Below are 14858 nucleotides of genomic sequence, written 5' to 3' on the forward strand. Positions count from 1 at the left end.
ATTATGGAATCCCAGAAAACCCCCATTTACTCACACTGTTCACCTCCACCAGATCTAACCCCCCCTTTTCATGCCCATGTGCCCCGTTTGCCACACCCTGAGGGCATGTCAAGAGTGAGCGCTCTTCTAGCGGTTTAATTAGACAGCCACACTTGGCATGGGGGAATAGTGGGGGAAGGGAGCCCATGCTGGGGCACATGAGGTGCCTGGGATGGGGGATGACTGTAGTTGGGAGTTGGCGGGGAGGGTTACTGTTGGATATGTGGTGTATACATCTGGTAAACATCCCTTCAAAAGCTAAAGACAGTCATATCTGTGTCATCCAATCATGCAACTGCAGCAAAAGAGTTGCATGATTGGATGATCGGACTCCAGCAAAAAAAAGACTGTTTCTAGGGCGTTCGAAGTGGTAAATATTTGCTGATCAGTGGAGTCATTTCCATGTTATATCTTTAAATCGAAAGTGTTTTTGTTACAACAATTGACCCCAAACAACATGATTTGTCAACCCAGTAATATTGATCTCTTGCTTGCACACGTCTAACTGTTATCAATAGTCAACTGTTAGGGATCAGAATTAGGTAATGGTCATCATTACACAACACACTGGTGGAAAGCAGTTCAGTCTCCGGACCCGAGGAATAATTAATCAATTAATCATGACGCAAACAAAACACAGAACTGCAAAGACTTTTCCTGGAAAAAAGTACATTAATAAGTTGAATCAGGGTCAAATCTATAGTTGTATGCCTGTTAACACGACATTTGCAAGACATTTCCCAGATTTTAATGCTAAAATTCCCCCACAAGCACATTGAATTGCCAAATACACTCAATAGAGGAATAAGAAAGTAGTTGAATGGATGTCAGGGTTTAGCTGGAAAATCATCCATTAGTTGTGCCTGAGTGTGTTTATCTCCTGTCATGCCGTCACATTTATCTTTCCTCATCTTCCTCCCTTTTGCCACCGTACCTGTACACTGTATCATCAATGTAAAAATATGTCAAAAAATTAAACACAAAATTATGAAAAAGTCGATTTTATAACATGTTTCGCTGAGTTTTAACAGGCGCACAGTTGAAGAAATTCATATTATTCATATTCTTTATCATCTGTCATTTTCTCTTTCATAACCACTTGAAGTAACAACATTGATTGAAACACTTTCTAATGACCCTGAACATCCCTACAGGTGCTATCATTTATTCTTGCTGATTAGACCTCAGCTCAGGTTGAAGATGGGCCGAGCTAAGTTGACAATTATGGAAGGTTACACAGGTTGATGCACAAATATTGAGTGATTAAGGTGTAAGTTAGAGCGATGATGTTAATGAAACACTGAAGCACAAAAAAACAACTGCTCAACTCAGATGGTCAATAAAATAACTGATACAATATGAAAAAAAACCTAAAACTAGTATTGAGGAGACTTTATCATCTCCTCTTACCTTCATCTGCTGATAACTTCTTGTTTAACTACTCCTGTTATTCCAGACCTGCCATTCTGCACCTATCCAACAGTTGTCCTCAATGAGATCTCCCCTAACCCTATAACTCTAACCCTAACCTGCACATCATTACCAAATTAGTGCTAGTTTATGAACCATAACTGTAATATCTGTTTCCACTAGTCCTTGTAGACTTTGTAATGAAGATGCAGTGGTCCAGTTCTAGTTCTGTTCTGCCTGCCTTTGCTTATAAACCTTTTTCACTGAATATATTTAGACAGTAGAAAAAGCACAGGTGTAAATAATAAAATAATCATTTTTATTTATTATAAAATAAAAATAAAATAAAATTTTTCTGCTTTATTTACAGGGTAGTGACACTGTGCGTGCTGGTTCACTGCCATCTTAATGTTATTAGTAAACCGGTGCTTTTCTTGCTATGACATGACAAAATGTCTGCTGTGAAAAAGGCCTGTTGGATTTGCTTGCACAACCTGACTGCCTTTACATTACATACTGCCAGCCTGCTTCATGATCAAGACTGTTTTATCCCAGCCTTGCTAGATTGTGACAAAATGGGCAAAGATAATCAGATCATCGTGACTAGCCAGTCCATTCCAAAGTTTCTCAAAGCCTGACCATGCAGAGACAGCAACACATTGTGGTCTCTTGCTTATTGCCTAATGCTGCTACTCTAAAAATATACTGTGTACTAGTCCTTGATACAAAAGGACAACAGTTAAGCTTGTGAATGTAAAAAAAAAAAGATTTATTAAAGATTCATAAAATAGATTATTTCTAAAGCAGACATTTTAACATGTCAAAGCAGGAAAAACACATTTCTGTTCTATGTGATGGGGGACAGACTTAATACTTAATAAATATTCAGGGATTGAAATTGATGACCAATTGAAGTTCAACCAATGCGCTACTGTGAAGATAAAAAAACTTCAACAGTGAATTAATGTTTTACAAGGCTGTCCTTCAGAGCATCTGGTCCTTTGGCCTGATTTGTGTTTTTGGTAACATGCGCAGCCAAGACCAAGATAAGTTGTAGTTCATGATCAAGATGGTGAGCAGAAGCATTGGGTGTGACCAGATGTTAGCTGCCTCATTCTCTACTCACCATCTATATGAAAAGTTCAAACTACTGTAAGCCATCGGGGCAAAGGAAGGATTCAACAACCAAGTTTAGTGTTTTGTTCCTTCAGAGATTAGACTGTTAAATGAGAGAGACAGTACAACACATAGGACTTGATGGTGTTTTGGCCAGGGCTATATGCAATGGTAATCCTTGTGCCAGACTTGTATGATGCAATATATTTTGATTTAGTAGTTGGTTGTAATACTGATGCAAAGTTTGTTCCTTAGGGATTATATAGACGGCTATACATGAAGTATTTATCTGTCCACATTAATGTGTGTGTGTCAGTGTATGGTAGAGCGAGGGTGCTTGGAAGTGCTGTGTGTGTGTGTGTGTGTGTGTGTGTGAGTGAGTGAGTGAGTACATGTGTTGGGGGGACAGAGGAAGGGATTGCACATTGTACCGTTTTATTCATATCTGTTTTTATGATTATTTTCTGTACTTCTGCATTTGAACCACCCGAATTTCCCTGTTTGGGATAATAAAGTTTACCTTGACCATGACACCTAAATGGAACTGAGCAATCGTTAATGTTATTAATTACACCTGTGTCAAAAAGTGAAAAACTCTGCTCTGAAGAAAGGTACACTGAACTGAAAAAGATAAAAGAATAATAGCCCTTTGCACATTAGTAGTAACTGTATAAGACACAGGGAATTCATTATTTACTGCTTTCATCGTCAGCCTTTTATTTAAACTTGTTTAGAACTACCTAATGAAATCTATAAAAAAAAAAGAACTGCTAATAACCACAGTTCTGTACATAAAGTACAAATCCTGACTTTAACTGTCTAACTAGCTCATTGTTTTCTTCTCCAGAATCTTTCCCCTTTGTGATTTTTATTTTTTATCCCATCAACTTTGATCTGTTCCTACTGAAACAGTTTCACCTTCAGAAGGGCTCCATAAATCTCTCTCGATCTCCCCGTGGATAAAAAGGCAGGTCCAGAATATGAATCAGCGCTGAGCCAATCCGGACTGTAGCCAAGCATCGTAGCATCCAAAAAGTCTTTTATCTTTCCTCAGAAGCATGTATACGCACATACACACCAGAGGACGATTTAGATTACAGTCTCGTCTCTGCTCTAACAGCACTCCTTGAATGTTAATCTGCCTCAGAAGCTCGTGTTTTTAAGTTGTACTGAGCTGACAGACCTATTTCATCATGGTCATACTACAGTCAATGCAACAGAGTGATGCGGCCTGCAGACCTTTTAGTCTTGTACCGGGTAAAAAGCAGACTAACAAGCAGTAGTGGAAGAAATAGTCAGATCCTTAACTTATGCAAAAGTACCAATACAGCAATGTAAAAATACTCCATTAGAAGTAAAAGTATTACAGTCAAGTAATGGTTTGGTCCCTCTGACTGATATATTATTATATATGACATCATTAGATTATCAATACTAGCATCAGTGTTAGAGCACCATGTTACTGTTGTACCTGCTGGAGGTGGATCTAATTTCAACTACTTTATGCAGTTACCTAGTTTAGTCCAGTGGTTCACAGCTTAGGGGCCGGGCCCATCAGAGGGGTCACCAGATAAATCTGAGGGGTCATGAGATGATTAATGGCAGAGGAAATACAATTCTGATATACAGTTTTTAAAAAAACCTTTTCTCTAATCTTTGATTTTTGCTGAAATATTGCATCATTTGAACATTGAAATGAAACCATGTGAGAAGTTTAGAGGGGGTGGAGCTGTACACACTGCTTTATGTAAGATGTCAAAAACCAAAAATGTTGAAAACCATTAGTTTCATCTTTAACAATGTGTTTTATTTTAAAAGCTTTTTATATTATCCATTGTGTCAAAACTTTATCTGAAAAGTAACTAGCTGTCAAATAAATGTAGTGGAGTAGAAAGCATAATATTTCCTTCTGAAATGTAGTGGAGTGGAGGCATAAAGAAGCCAAGCACAAAATGGAAATACTTGAGCAAAGTACAAGTACCTACCTCAAAATTGGACTTAAGTGCAGTACTTCAACAAATACCACACAGGAGACTGTCCAGCTGGACTACATTGATTCAGGTTTTGTCTTTCAATCATATCAATATGAAATACCCTGCCTACTTCTTGTAAAACGACCTTAAGAGACCTATATAATACTTCATTTGGAGCTCAATTTTACTAATCAGGTGTTGTTTTAAGTATTATATCATTTATTTTTTATGAATGCATAATAATTGTAATTGATTTTAAGTTTTAATTTCACTCTATGGTAACGTTAGACTTAATTTACATTTAATACAACCTGAAATATGTTGTCAAATCAATTAAAGTATGGACTATAGACAATCATATAGTTTAATTTGCACGATCTACACCTACCACGTGGTATACAATTCAACTAACAGTTTGGTCTTAAATTGTAACCACAGACTGTATATAAAGATTGTAACACTATCGCCACCTTGTGCCGGAGATGCTGCTTAGAAACATAGACTGCTTAGAGCTTAGAAAGTGATTATTTTAGGCAGGCATTTAGGTATTCATGCACCAAACAATCGGGGCCCTGAAAGAAGATCTCCCCGTTGCTGGGAAATGTATTTTAAAGCCCCTTTTGACTCCACTCTCTTTGGAGCGCTCCGAACTACAAATCCCACAATCCCTTGCTGGCAGAAGCTCGTGTGGACGGCTATGGCGTCTTCTTGAAGCAAAGAGAAATCGTAACTGTGGTGTTGACAAGTGAACAAGGTGAGCTTTAAATGTTGAAAACTGCTCCTCCTCTTTCATATAGCTTTATGAAGCGTAAATGTTCGTCTTTAATGTAGTTCTAAAGCTAAATATTTGTGGAGTTTCTTGAAGATAAGTCGCTTTTTTTGCTATGTTGGTAGCTAACTTAGCTTGTGGCTACTCTGCATTCATTCTGCAGAAGCTGATTTAACTTTCTTACTTTTAGTTTATTAATTACGTATAATTTAACAAATTGGGATATTGACAGGATAAGATAAGATATTAATTTTTTGTTCCCACGATGGGGAAAGGTACATTACTGCAGCAGCAAAGTGGACAGTAAAAATAGAAAGAGCGTCAATTTAAAACAATAAATAAATAAATACGAAAGCAATAAATACTAAATGATGCTAACATTATGTACAAGAGTAATATTGCTGTTGAGTGATAATATTCCAGAGTTTGATATTGTTATTGCGCAAATGTAAAGGGGAAATATATAATATAATAAATACTATGGTGAAAATATATAATATAATAAATACTTCGGAGCCTCACATGCGGCTAACTTCAGAAAAGTATTTAGTAATGCATGAGTTCTTCATTGTTTTTTTGGCAGAAAACTATGTTATTGAAGCTTTGCTTTCTTGTAACGTTAAAGGATAGGTTAATAATTCTGTCAAGTCTGTTTCCCCCTGTTCTTTAAAATATTCCCTTTTTATATGTACTCTTTATGGGCTGTTACTAATGCAAGCCCTCTGAAAACTTACCTATCCAAGTTTATTCCGGCTGTTGAAAGATCCCCTTTAAATGTGCCTTTAATTAAAAGGGATTCGGGCTAACATCATTTGTGCAAAAATGAATCTAAAAGATTATTACAGTGCCTGGTTGTTTATTAATGCAAACCCATTGAAAAATTAAAGCTTGTCTAAAATGTATCTATCCAAGTGAAAGTAAAATAACTGATTATAAACATGTATTAATAATAAATTCAGCCTCCGACTCTTACTCACTGTGTTTGCAGATGGCAGCCGACTCCGCAGACAAGAAGGATGGTGAATCCTCAGGGACCAAAGACAGGGAGAGGACACGAGAACGAGATCGTAAAAGCTCGCCTTCACGCAAACGCCATCGGTCTCGTGAACGAAATCGCTCTAAATCTCCAGATAGGTAAGAAAACTGGCAGACTGTTATACTGTCTACAGACTGTGATAATCCCTGTTTTTTGTTTTTTTTTTGTCATAGCCAGACTTGAGCCTGTCTGATGCTGAAATAAAAACTTTTTATTTGACTTTTTTTATTGTTGCTACAGAGATCGTCGCATGAAAGACAAGGATAGAGACAAGGAACGTGACAGAGACAAGGACAGAGACAGGGGCCGCAAGGACAGAGACGGCCATCGACGTGATAAAGATCGCAAGAGGTCCAGGTATGTAAAGACTGAAATGTAAAGCAGTGTGAGATAGAAAAGGATCACAAATGCACTGAATGCTGATTTACTTTCTTTGAGAAAAAACAAAAAATGTATGCAATAATTTGCAATTCAGGTTGTGACTGTTTGACCACAGCACTCTAAAAAAAACTCAAGCAACATTTAAGCCACATTCACGTTATCTTAATTACTATTTTTGAACTTGTAAATAGTGTTCATGTTAACATTCAATAAAATTTCTGATGTGTTAAATACGGTCTGTCGCTCTTTTTTTAAAGGAGTTTATCACCCAAGTCAAAAGATTCCAAGTTAAAGAGAGATAAGGACATAAAAACTGAAGAGGATGAAGATGATCCAAAGAAGAAAGAGAAGGTAAGAATCTGGTTTGGTTGAATCTTTCATGGTGTTGCATGTTTCTTAGGTTGTTAATTTGAGTGTTTGACCTGTGTTGCCTCTGTTCAGGTCCAGCCACTGTCTTTGGAAGAGCTTCTCGCCAAGAAGAAGGCAGAAGAGGAAGCAGAGGCAAAGGTGAGGATTTCCCTGAAAAACACAACTTATTTCCTTTGCTGACCCAAGATTATTTTGTCCTCACTTCTTTTTAATTTTTCCTTTTCAGCCCAAGTTCTTGTCAAAGGCAGAGCGAGAAGCCGAGGCTCTGAAACGCCGTGAGCAGCAGACAGAGGAGAGGAAGAGGATGATAGAAGAGGAGAGGAAGAAGAGAAGGTTGTTCCAGGACACAGGACGAAAAATGATGGGTGTGTATCAGCCTCTGATTGGTCCAGTTGTAGACAATCTGCATTTTGTACGACTATAGAAGTGTATTGATCCTAACTGAGGATGTTTGTCACAGAGGACCCACAAGAAAGGGAGAGGCGAGAGCGGAGAGAGCGAATGGAGCGGGAGAATAATGGGAATGAAGAAGATGACGGACGACAAAAACTCAGAGAGGAGAAAGATAAAGGCAAAGAGCTGCAGGCCATCAAGGTGAGAGATAAAAACAATAAGTCTTAAGATGTTTTTGTTGGAATTCACAGAAGTTGCTTCTTCATACGTCTTTTAATCGTGTAATTTACTAAAATGAATATCTGATTTTTACAGGAGCGTTACCTGGGCGGGCTCAAGAAACGCCGGAGAACGCGTCACCTGAATGACAGGAAGTTTGTGTTTGAGTGGGATGCTTCTGAGGACACGTCAGTCGACTACAACCCAATGTGAGTCAACATGAACACAGTGTTGTCACTCAAACATGCACCTCTCTAGATTTGAGGCAGGTTTTCTTCAACCATTACATCTTCATGTGTAAAACAACATGGTGTTTCTATGTCTGTCTCCCAGTTACAAAGAAAAGCATCAGGTACAGCTGTATGGACGAGGCTTCATCGCCGGCATCGACTTGAAGCAGCAGAAAAGAGAGCAGTCACGTTTCTATGGTGACCTGATGGAGAAGAGGCGCACACTGGAAGAAAAAGAGCAGGAGGAGTGAGTAAAACATCAAATGCTTTAAAAAGAATACTGTTTTCAAAAGCAACCTCAAGATTTTAAACTTAAACCAAAACATAAAGCCTCACCAACACTCTCTGTCTCTCCTCCAACCCACTACTATCCAATCCCTGATCTTTACTACTCTCAGGACGAGGCTGAAGAAGATGCGTAAGAAGGAAGCCAAGCAGCGCTGGGATGACAGACACTGGTCTCAGAAGAAGCTGGAGGAGATGACAGACAGAGACTGGCGAATCTTCAGAGAGGACTATAGCATCACCACCAAGGGAGGAAAGATCCCGAACCCGATCAGGAACTGGAAGGAGTACCAGCTGCCCGCACATATCCTGGAGGTCATCGACAAATGTGGCTACAAGGTCAGATCACTGAGTCACCTCGTTGATGCTTTCATGAGTGGAATACTTTGAGAGACTTTGGGTGTTGTTGAGTTTTTGTCACTAGCAGTTTTTTTTGTTTTCAGTGTTTCTTTGATGTTAAATGCTGATTATTGAAATAGTTACCTCTTTTATTTCACCTTTTTCAATCATCTTGTATTTGACCCACAAAGTGATATATCTTAACTGTCTTTGTTTTAAATGAATTTAATCACCAACAGTAATTGTTTCCTCCTTAAAATTCAGGATCCGACACCTATCCAGAGGCAGGCCATTCCTATTGGCTTACAGAACCGTGACATCATTGGTGTGGCTGAGACTGGTAGCGGTAAAACGGCTGCTTTCCTGATTCCACTGCTGGTCTGGATTACAACCCTTCCAAAAATAGACAGGTAACAAGTCAAGGCTCAAGTGATCACATGTAAAGGCATCAATAAAATCCCATTACATTTTTAATCTGAGGATTTTTAGTTTTACTTGTCTTGTTTTTTTTTCTTTTGTTTTTTTTTCCTCTTTTTAAAAATTCACATTTGCTTCCTTTGGCTGTTCGTACAGGATTGAGGACTCTGATCAGGGTCCATATGCTGTGATCCTGGCTCCCACTCGTGAGTTGGCACAGCAGATTGAAGAGGAGACCATTAAGTTTGGTAAACCGCTCGGCATCCGTACGGTGGCTGTGATTGGAGGAATCTCCAGAGAGGACCAGGGCTTCCGTCTCAGGATGGGCTGCGAGGTGAAACATGCAGCTTTTATACTTTCTAGGTGGACTGGAAACACTGAAACAGACCATGTGTTCTTTGGCTCAGCATTCAGTGAGCACCAAATGTTGTAAAAATCTGTCTTTGGTGCGGTCTCATTTTGTGAAGAATCACTCTTTCAATTCATAATGTTAGTAACAAATTAGTAATACTTCATGATGTTCATTAACCTAAAATTACTTTATTCTTTGTGATATTAAATGGTAGCAAACAGATAATGTGTTCAAAAGGAACTGTATTTAATTTATTTTGGTTTGTAAAAATGATTCATAGCAGCTGTTTCTTTAACTTATCGAATTTTTGCAATTTAATGAAAAAGTTCCTTTCAGATACTTTAGACAAATGCAGACAGGGGGTTTATCCCTTTATCCTTTTCATATATATGTAAGGAAACAATACTGTGCTCACAAAACACAAATATACATTAACTGTTCGCTTTTCTCATCTAATAGATTGTGATTGCCACCCCTGGACGTCTGATCGACGTGCTGGAGAACCGCTACTTAGTCCTGGGCCGCTGTACCTATGTGGTCCTGGACGAGGCCGATCGTATGATTGACATGGGCTTCGAGCCCGATGTGCAGAAGATTCTGGAGTACATCCCAGTGACCAACCAGAAACCAGACACAGACGAAGCAGAGGACCCCGAGAAAATGAAGATGAACTTTGATTCTGGAAAACATAAATACAGACAAGTACGTTCACCTGTCCAACATTTGCACACATCATTTATAAATAATGTTATACAGTTACAAAGTGCTCTCTTGTCTGTATGTGTTTCCAAACTCACACAGTGTATTTTATTGCATCCTGCAGACGGTCATGTTCACAGCTACTATGCCTCCAGCTGTGGAGCGACTGGCCAGGAGCTACTTGAGACGTCCCGCCGTGGTTTACATCGGCTCTGCTGGCAAACCTCACGAGAGAGTGGAACAGAAGGTCCTGCTCATGGGAGAGGGAGAGAAGAGGTGAGACGGACACTGTAAACCCAAAACATCACATTTACTTCTGTGAAAAAGTCTTCAAGTACTGAGTGGTTTTTGTTCTCTTGATGTGTGGTGCAGGAAGAAGCTGCTGGAGGTGTTGTCGCATGGTTTCGAGCCTCCCATCATCATCTTCGTCAACCAGAAGAAGGGTTGCGACGTGCTGGCTAAGTCTCTGGAGAAGATGGGGGTAAGTCACTGTAGACTCGACCAGTTATTTGTTCCACTGTCACCTTTTGTGGTTTTGTGTGTAGTCTGTGAATCAACTTGATCAAACGAGCCGTTGTTGCTGATGGAATAGAACAAACGTCTCACGTCTCATCTCTCCTCTCTGTTACTCCTCGTAGTACAACGCCTGTACGCTGCACGGTGGCAAAGGTCAGGAACAGAGAGAGTTTGCGCTTTCCAACCTCAAAGCTGGAGCCAAAGACATCCTGGTGGCCACAGACGTTGCTGGTCGAGGTATTGATATCCAGGACGTCTCCATGGTTCTTAACTACGACATGGCGAAGAACATCGAAGGTAAGAAGCGCACAGTTTTTTCCTGTCTATTTAAGTTTTATTCTTTAAGTATAGTTTTTCTTATTGTTTCACACTCTTCTCTCCACTTGCAGACTACATTCATCGTATCGGTCGTACTGGTCGTGCTGGTAAGAGTGGTGTGGCCATGACCTTCCTCACTAAAGAGGACTCAGCGGTGTTTTACGACCTAAAGCAGGCCATCCTGGAGAGCCCGGTCTCCCAGTGCCCTCCGGAACTGGCCAACCACCCGGACGCTCAGCACAAACCTGGTACCATCTTGACCAAGAAGAGACGCGAGGAGACCATCTTTGCCTGATTTATCTCGTGGCTGTCGGACTGTATGCACTGAACACACAACACACAGGAGTTTCAGACTGTTTTATCACCTTCCTCCATCGTATCTCAGGATATGTATTTGTCTCACATTTAGGATTATTTAGTATTTCTGATTTCCAATTCTGTCAGTTTCTGTGTTTTAGTCCATTCTGTGGGTAGTGATGTCCTTTTTTCACCTGATTTAAAACACATTAACTGGTGCAAAAATGATCACAGCAACTGTTTTTTTGGCATTGTGAGGCTCAAATGTGGACTCAGATGTGTGTGTATTTGACTATTTTTACACAGTTCATAACTGTGTAATAAATGTTACTTGTAATGTTTCTATATACAAGAGTGCAGGTCCAGGATCACTGATGATGCAGCTGATGTGTAAAAAAAGCTTATTTTCTGTTATCAAATGTGATAAATACCAGCTAGGAGTTGAGTGCAGATGAGTAGAAGTAAATGCTGTGTAAAACATCTTTCTTTTTTATTTTACATTTTCAGTCACTATACTTTGAGTTTCCTGGCTTTCCGTAAGAGACCAATTGCAGAAGTTATGGATTATTTTTTGTTCGCTGACTAAATTACAACGTACAGTTTTAAATATAAACATTTGTATGAAGTGAATACAGAAAATGTGACATTTGTCTCATAACTGCCTAAATAATGAATGTGACTGGCTGACATCTGCTTGACCACAGAAGTGTGTTCAATGACTAAATCTTGAATGCAGAAAAAGGGTTGAAATCTTCAAACATGTAAATAAAAACCAAATGTCAGGCAGGCATAATGTGGATGTTTTGATTTAAAAAAAGCACTAATTGGTTATGACTTATTCATTAAAGTGTCTTTTTTAAGGATTTCGATCTTGTCTTAATCAGGATTCAGATCAATAGAAAATACCTGAGTGTTACCTTTTATATGTGTTCATTCAGGGCTGTGTCCTGATTGGCTATGTGGGACAACAGGTGGGAGATAATGAGTGTCAATCAGGAAGATTGCTCATTATACTATTTTTTTTTCATGTCATTTACCTGATGTGTTTTTGAGTTGTTTTATGAACATGTCATGTAAACAATAAAGGCTTTTTAAATGAAATGCAACATATTTTACATGCCCTAGTGTAGAGTGTCTATCTCAAACTATTTTGATCAATCAGTTTTTAATTTCAGTCATGTTTCTACAAATTCTCTGCTTACAGCTTTTCAAAGGTGAAAATATGCAGATTTGTATCATACATGACCCTAAATTTTAAATTACATTAAAGTACATACAGTAATGGCACGCAGGTGGTCGAGTGGTTAAGAGCGCATGCCATGTACGCAGTGGACCCCTGTTCAAATCCCGGCTGGAGGACCTTTGCTGCATGTCATACCCCCCTCTCTCTCCCATTATTTCCTGTCTGTCAACTGTCAAAAAAAAGTACATGCAGTACATCATCATGGCTTTGGAGGAATTGTAAATGTTTCTATTACATTTCACTGACTAATTGATTATTAAACTAATTGACAAAATAGTTGGCAGGTAAATCAATGCTCAAAAATAATCCTTAGAGGCAGCCATAATCTTTAGTAGCTTTCCTTTTAGTATAAACATTTGTGTATGAATAATGGCAACCATCCATCTTTTTGTTTAAATGACCAGTAGAAGTTTCCTGTAACCTGTGTGTGTAGCTTTATACGACGTGCTTAAAGACATGAAAGTTTTATACAATTTAATGTGTATCATTTTGAGTATATAAAATGAAATATTGAACATTTACTATTGATTGTGTTCTAATGAAACACAAAATAGACCCACACTATTAAAAGTACATAAAATGTCATGTTTATTTTGTTTATTTCACATAGCATTGTAAATCTATTTTCAAATAGAAAGCATTCTTTACAGCATCAGGCAGGAAATGTCTCACTTTTTACACATTTGCTGTCTCTTCTGATAAATAGAGGGAAGAGGCGTGTTTGGGTCACGCTAGCACGCTGTGGTCGTCTGGTGGATACATGGTTATATTAGTGCAGTTATTGCATTACAAAGCAACCATCCCCCAAAAAAAGTAGTGCAATTTTTCTTTTTTTCTTTTTTAATTTCTCTACTCACACAAAAAAGAGGAAGTCCAGATGGTCTAAGGCGTTTAAAGTTTTTTCAATGTTAGGCTTAGTATTGCATACAGAATAAGACAGAGGAAACTAAATTATAACCCTTGTAAAAATTGTGCTTCATAAATTGAAAAAACCTCAACTGCTTTATCAGTTGCTAAATTGGTCCGCTTTGAAAATACTGCCAAAATATAATGGAAATAGCTAATTGGTGAACTAAGACATGCAGGGCTTTGATAAATCACTCGATCCTTTAATCACAAATTAAAAAATCATAAGCCTGATCTGGGACAATTTTTTTGTGAGTGACTTTAAAAGTGCGTACGTCTAATATTGTGGGATAAAGTATCCCCAATATTAAGGTTTGTGGAAAAATAAAGTGATGCGCTCTGATTTTTAGTAATAGTGTTGTTAGTGGTGGGGGTGAACTGCTGCATTTCACAGAGTGAATAGCCCCAAAGACAAGACTATCACTACAAGACAACGTGGAGAAGAATCAATGCATTACTAAAATACTTAACCGTGAAAAGAAACAATCAGATTTCATGCAACACTTGCATAGATTTTTTTTCTTTTCTTTTTTTTTTCAATCATGCTGATTTTTTTTTCTCTTCAAAATATACAGAACACTAGATAGAGATACCTGTGAGACATGGAAGCAGTAAACCAGTATTTTCTAAAGCCGGCTGTGTATCGACCTCTGTATGAACTGAAAAGCAGGTTGCTGCTCGTCACCAACTCATCATCGGCTCATGGACTGATAATGGCGCAGATTGACATCATAGTGTCATGAGGTGCTACAGCTGCAAGTCCTTCAGGAGCACAACACATTCATTACATGGGAGTGAGCAGTTGAGCATGATGAGTTTGTAGAGCCGCGTTTCCAACTTTACACGGGTACTAAGAACCTTTAGAGGAACTCAGCTCCTTGAACTGCATTTCCACCGGAGGAACCAGGGTCTAAATTAAGTTCAAGGGAAAGATTGTTTTACCCCCAAAAAGTCCCTTCTGGCCAGGTTTTACTTTCCAAAAAGTACAGAAACTTTGGGGGCAAGGTTTGCAGGAAAGACCAACACTAATTGGTCAAACACACATAGTGTGACTGCTTCAACTTGGGTACCGCTTCATTCATAAAACAAGTAAGTACTCTAGGATTGATTTAGGACAAGGGGAGGACATTTCTCTGTTGCTTAACATTAGAAGTAGAGTAAGGCATTGTTTTGGCATCCCAACTCATTTTTTAAAAAGAGTGAGAGAAAAAGAGTGAAAGAGAGTGAAAGAGAGAGAAAGAGACAGAAAGAGAGAGTGTGAGAGTGTGAGAGAGAGTTCTGTTGTAGTTGAGTGAGGAGAGGGAGCTGCAGGTGAACGAGAAATAAACCGATATTTTCTGACTGTTTCACTGTGGAGGCAGACTTTCTCCTTTTCATTCATTCATTCCATCCATCTCAGCAGTGAATACAAAGAAAGTTTTTTCCCCAATGCTACATCTCAAATGGTGCCATCTTTTCCCAAATTCATGGGTCTAAATTTGCATGATCTACCTGGTTCCTCAGATGCGGTGGAAACGAAAACGAGACTGCACAACAGGGACTTTTAATTTC

At 38.8% G+C, this 14858-nt stretch overlaps 1 protein-coding gene across 1 annotated transcript; it reads left to right on the top strand.

The window, feature by feature from the left end:
* The first annotated feature begins 5195 nt into the window (after nt 1-5195).
* Nucleotides 5196-12281, top strand: ddx23 (DEAD (Asp-Glu-Ala-Asp) box polypeptide 23). The gene is made up of 17 exons (XM_053317104.1): nt 5196-5292; nt 6296-6441; nt 6584-6700; nt 6982-7075; nt 7166-7231; nt 7320-7458; nt 7554-7687; nt 7802-7914; nt 8039-8182; nt 8334-8559; nt 8824-8969; nt 9133-9310; nt 9788-10030; nt 10152-10303; nt 10400-10508; nt 10666-10840; nt 10933-12281. Exons 2-17 carry the CDS (start codon nt 6296-6298, stop codon nt 11154-11156), a joined length of 2406 nt encoding a protein of 801 aa, XP_053173079.1. The 5' UTR covers nt 5196-5292; the 3' UTR covers nt 11157-12281.
* The last annotated feature ends 2577 nt before the right edge of the window (nt 12282-14858 follow it).

The sequence above is a fragment of the Scomber japonicus genome, chromosome 4 (assembly GCF_027409825.1).
Source record: "Scomber japonicus isolate fScoJap1 chromosome 4, fScoJap1.pri, whole genome shotgun sequence".
NCBI lineage: Eukaryota > Metazoa > Chordata > Actinopteri > Scombriformes > Scombridae > Scomber > Scomber japonicus.

What these genes read in the sequence shown, in the direction of transcription:
- ddx23 (XM_053317104.1), top strand. Translation starts at nt 6,296, where the DNA reads ATGGCAGCCGACTCCGCAGACAAGAAGGATGGTGAATCCTCAGGGACC. An exon ending in AAGAGGAAGCAGAGGCAAAG is followed by an intron (nt 7,232 to 7,319) that starts GTGAGGATTTCC and finishes TTTCCTTTTCAG; the next exon opens with CCCAAGTTCTTGTCAAAGGC. An exon ending in TCAGTCGACTACAACCCAAT is followed by an intron (nt 7,915 to 8,038) that starts GTGAGTCAACAT and finishes TCTGTCTCCCAG; the next exon opens with TTACAAAGAAAAGCATCAGG.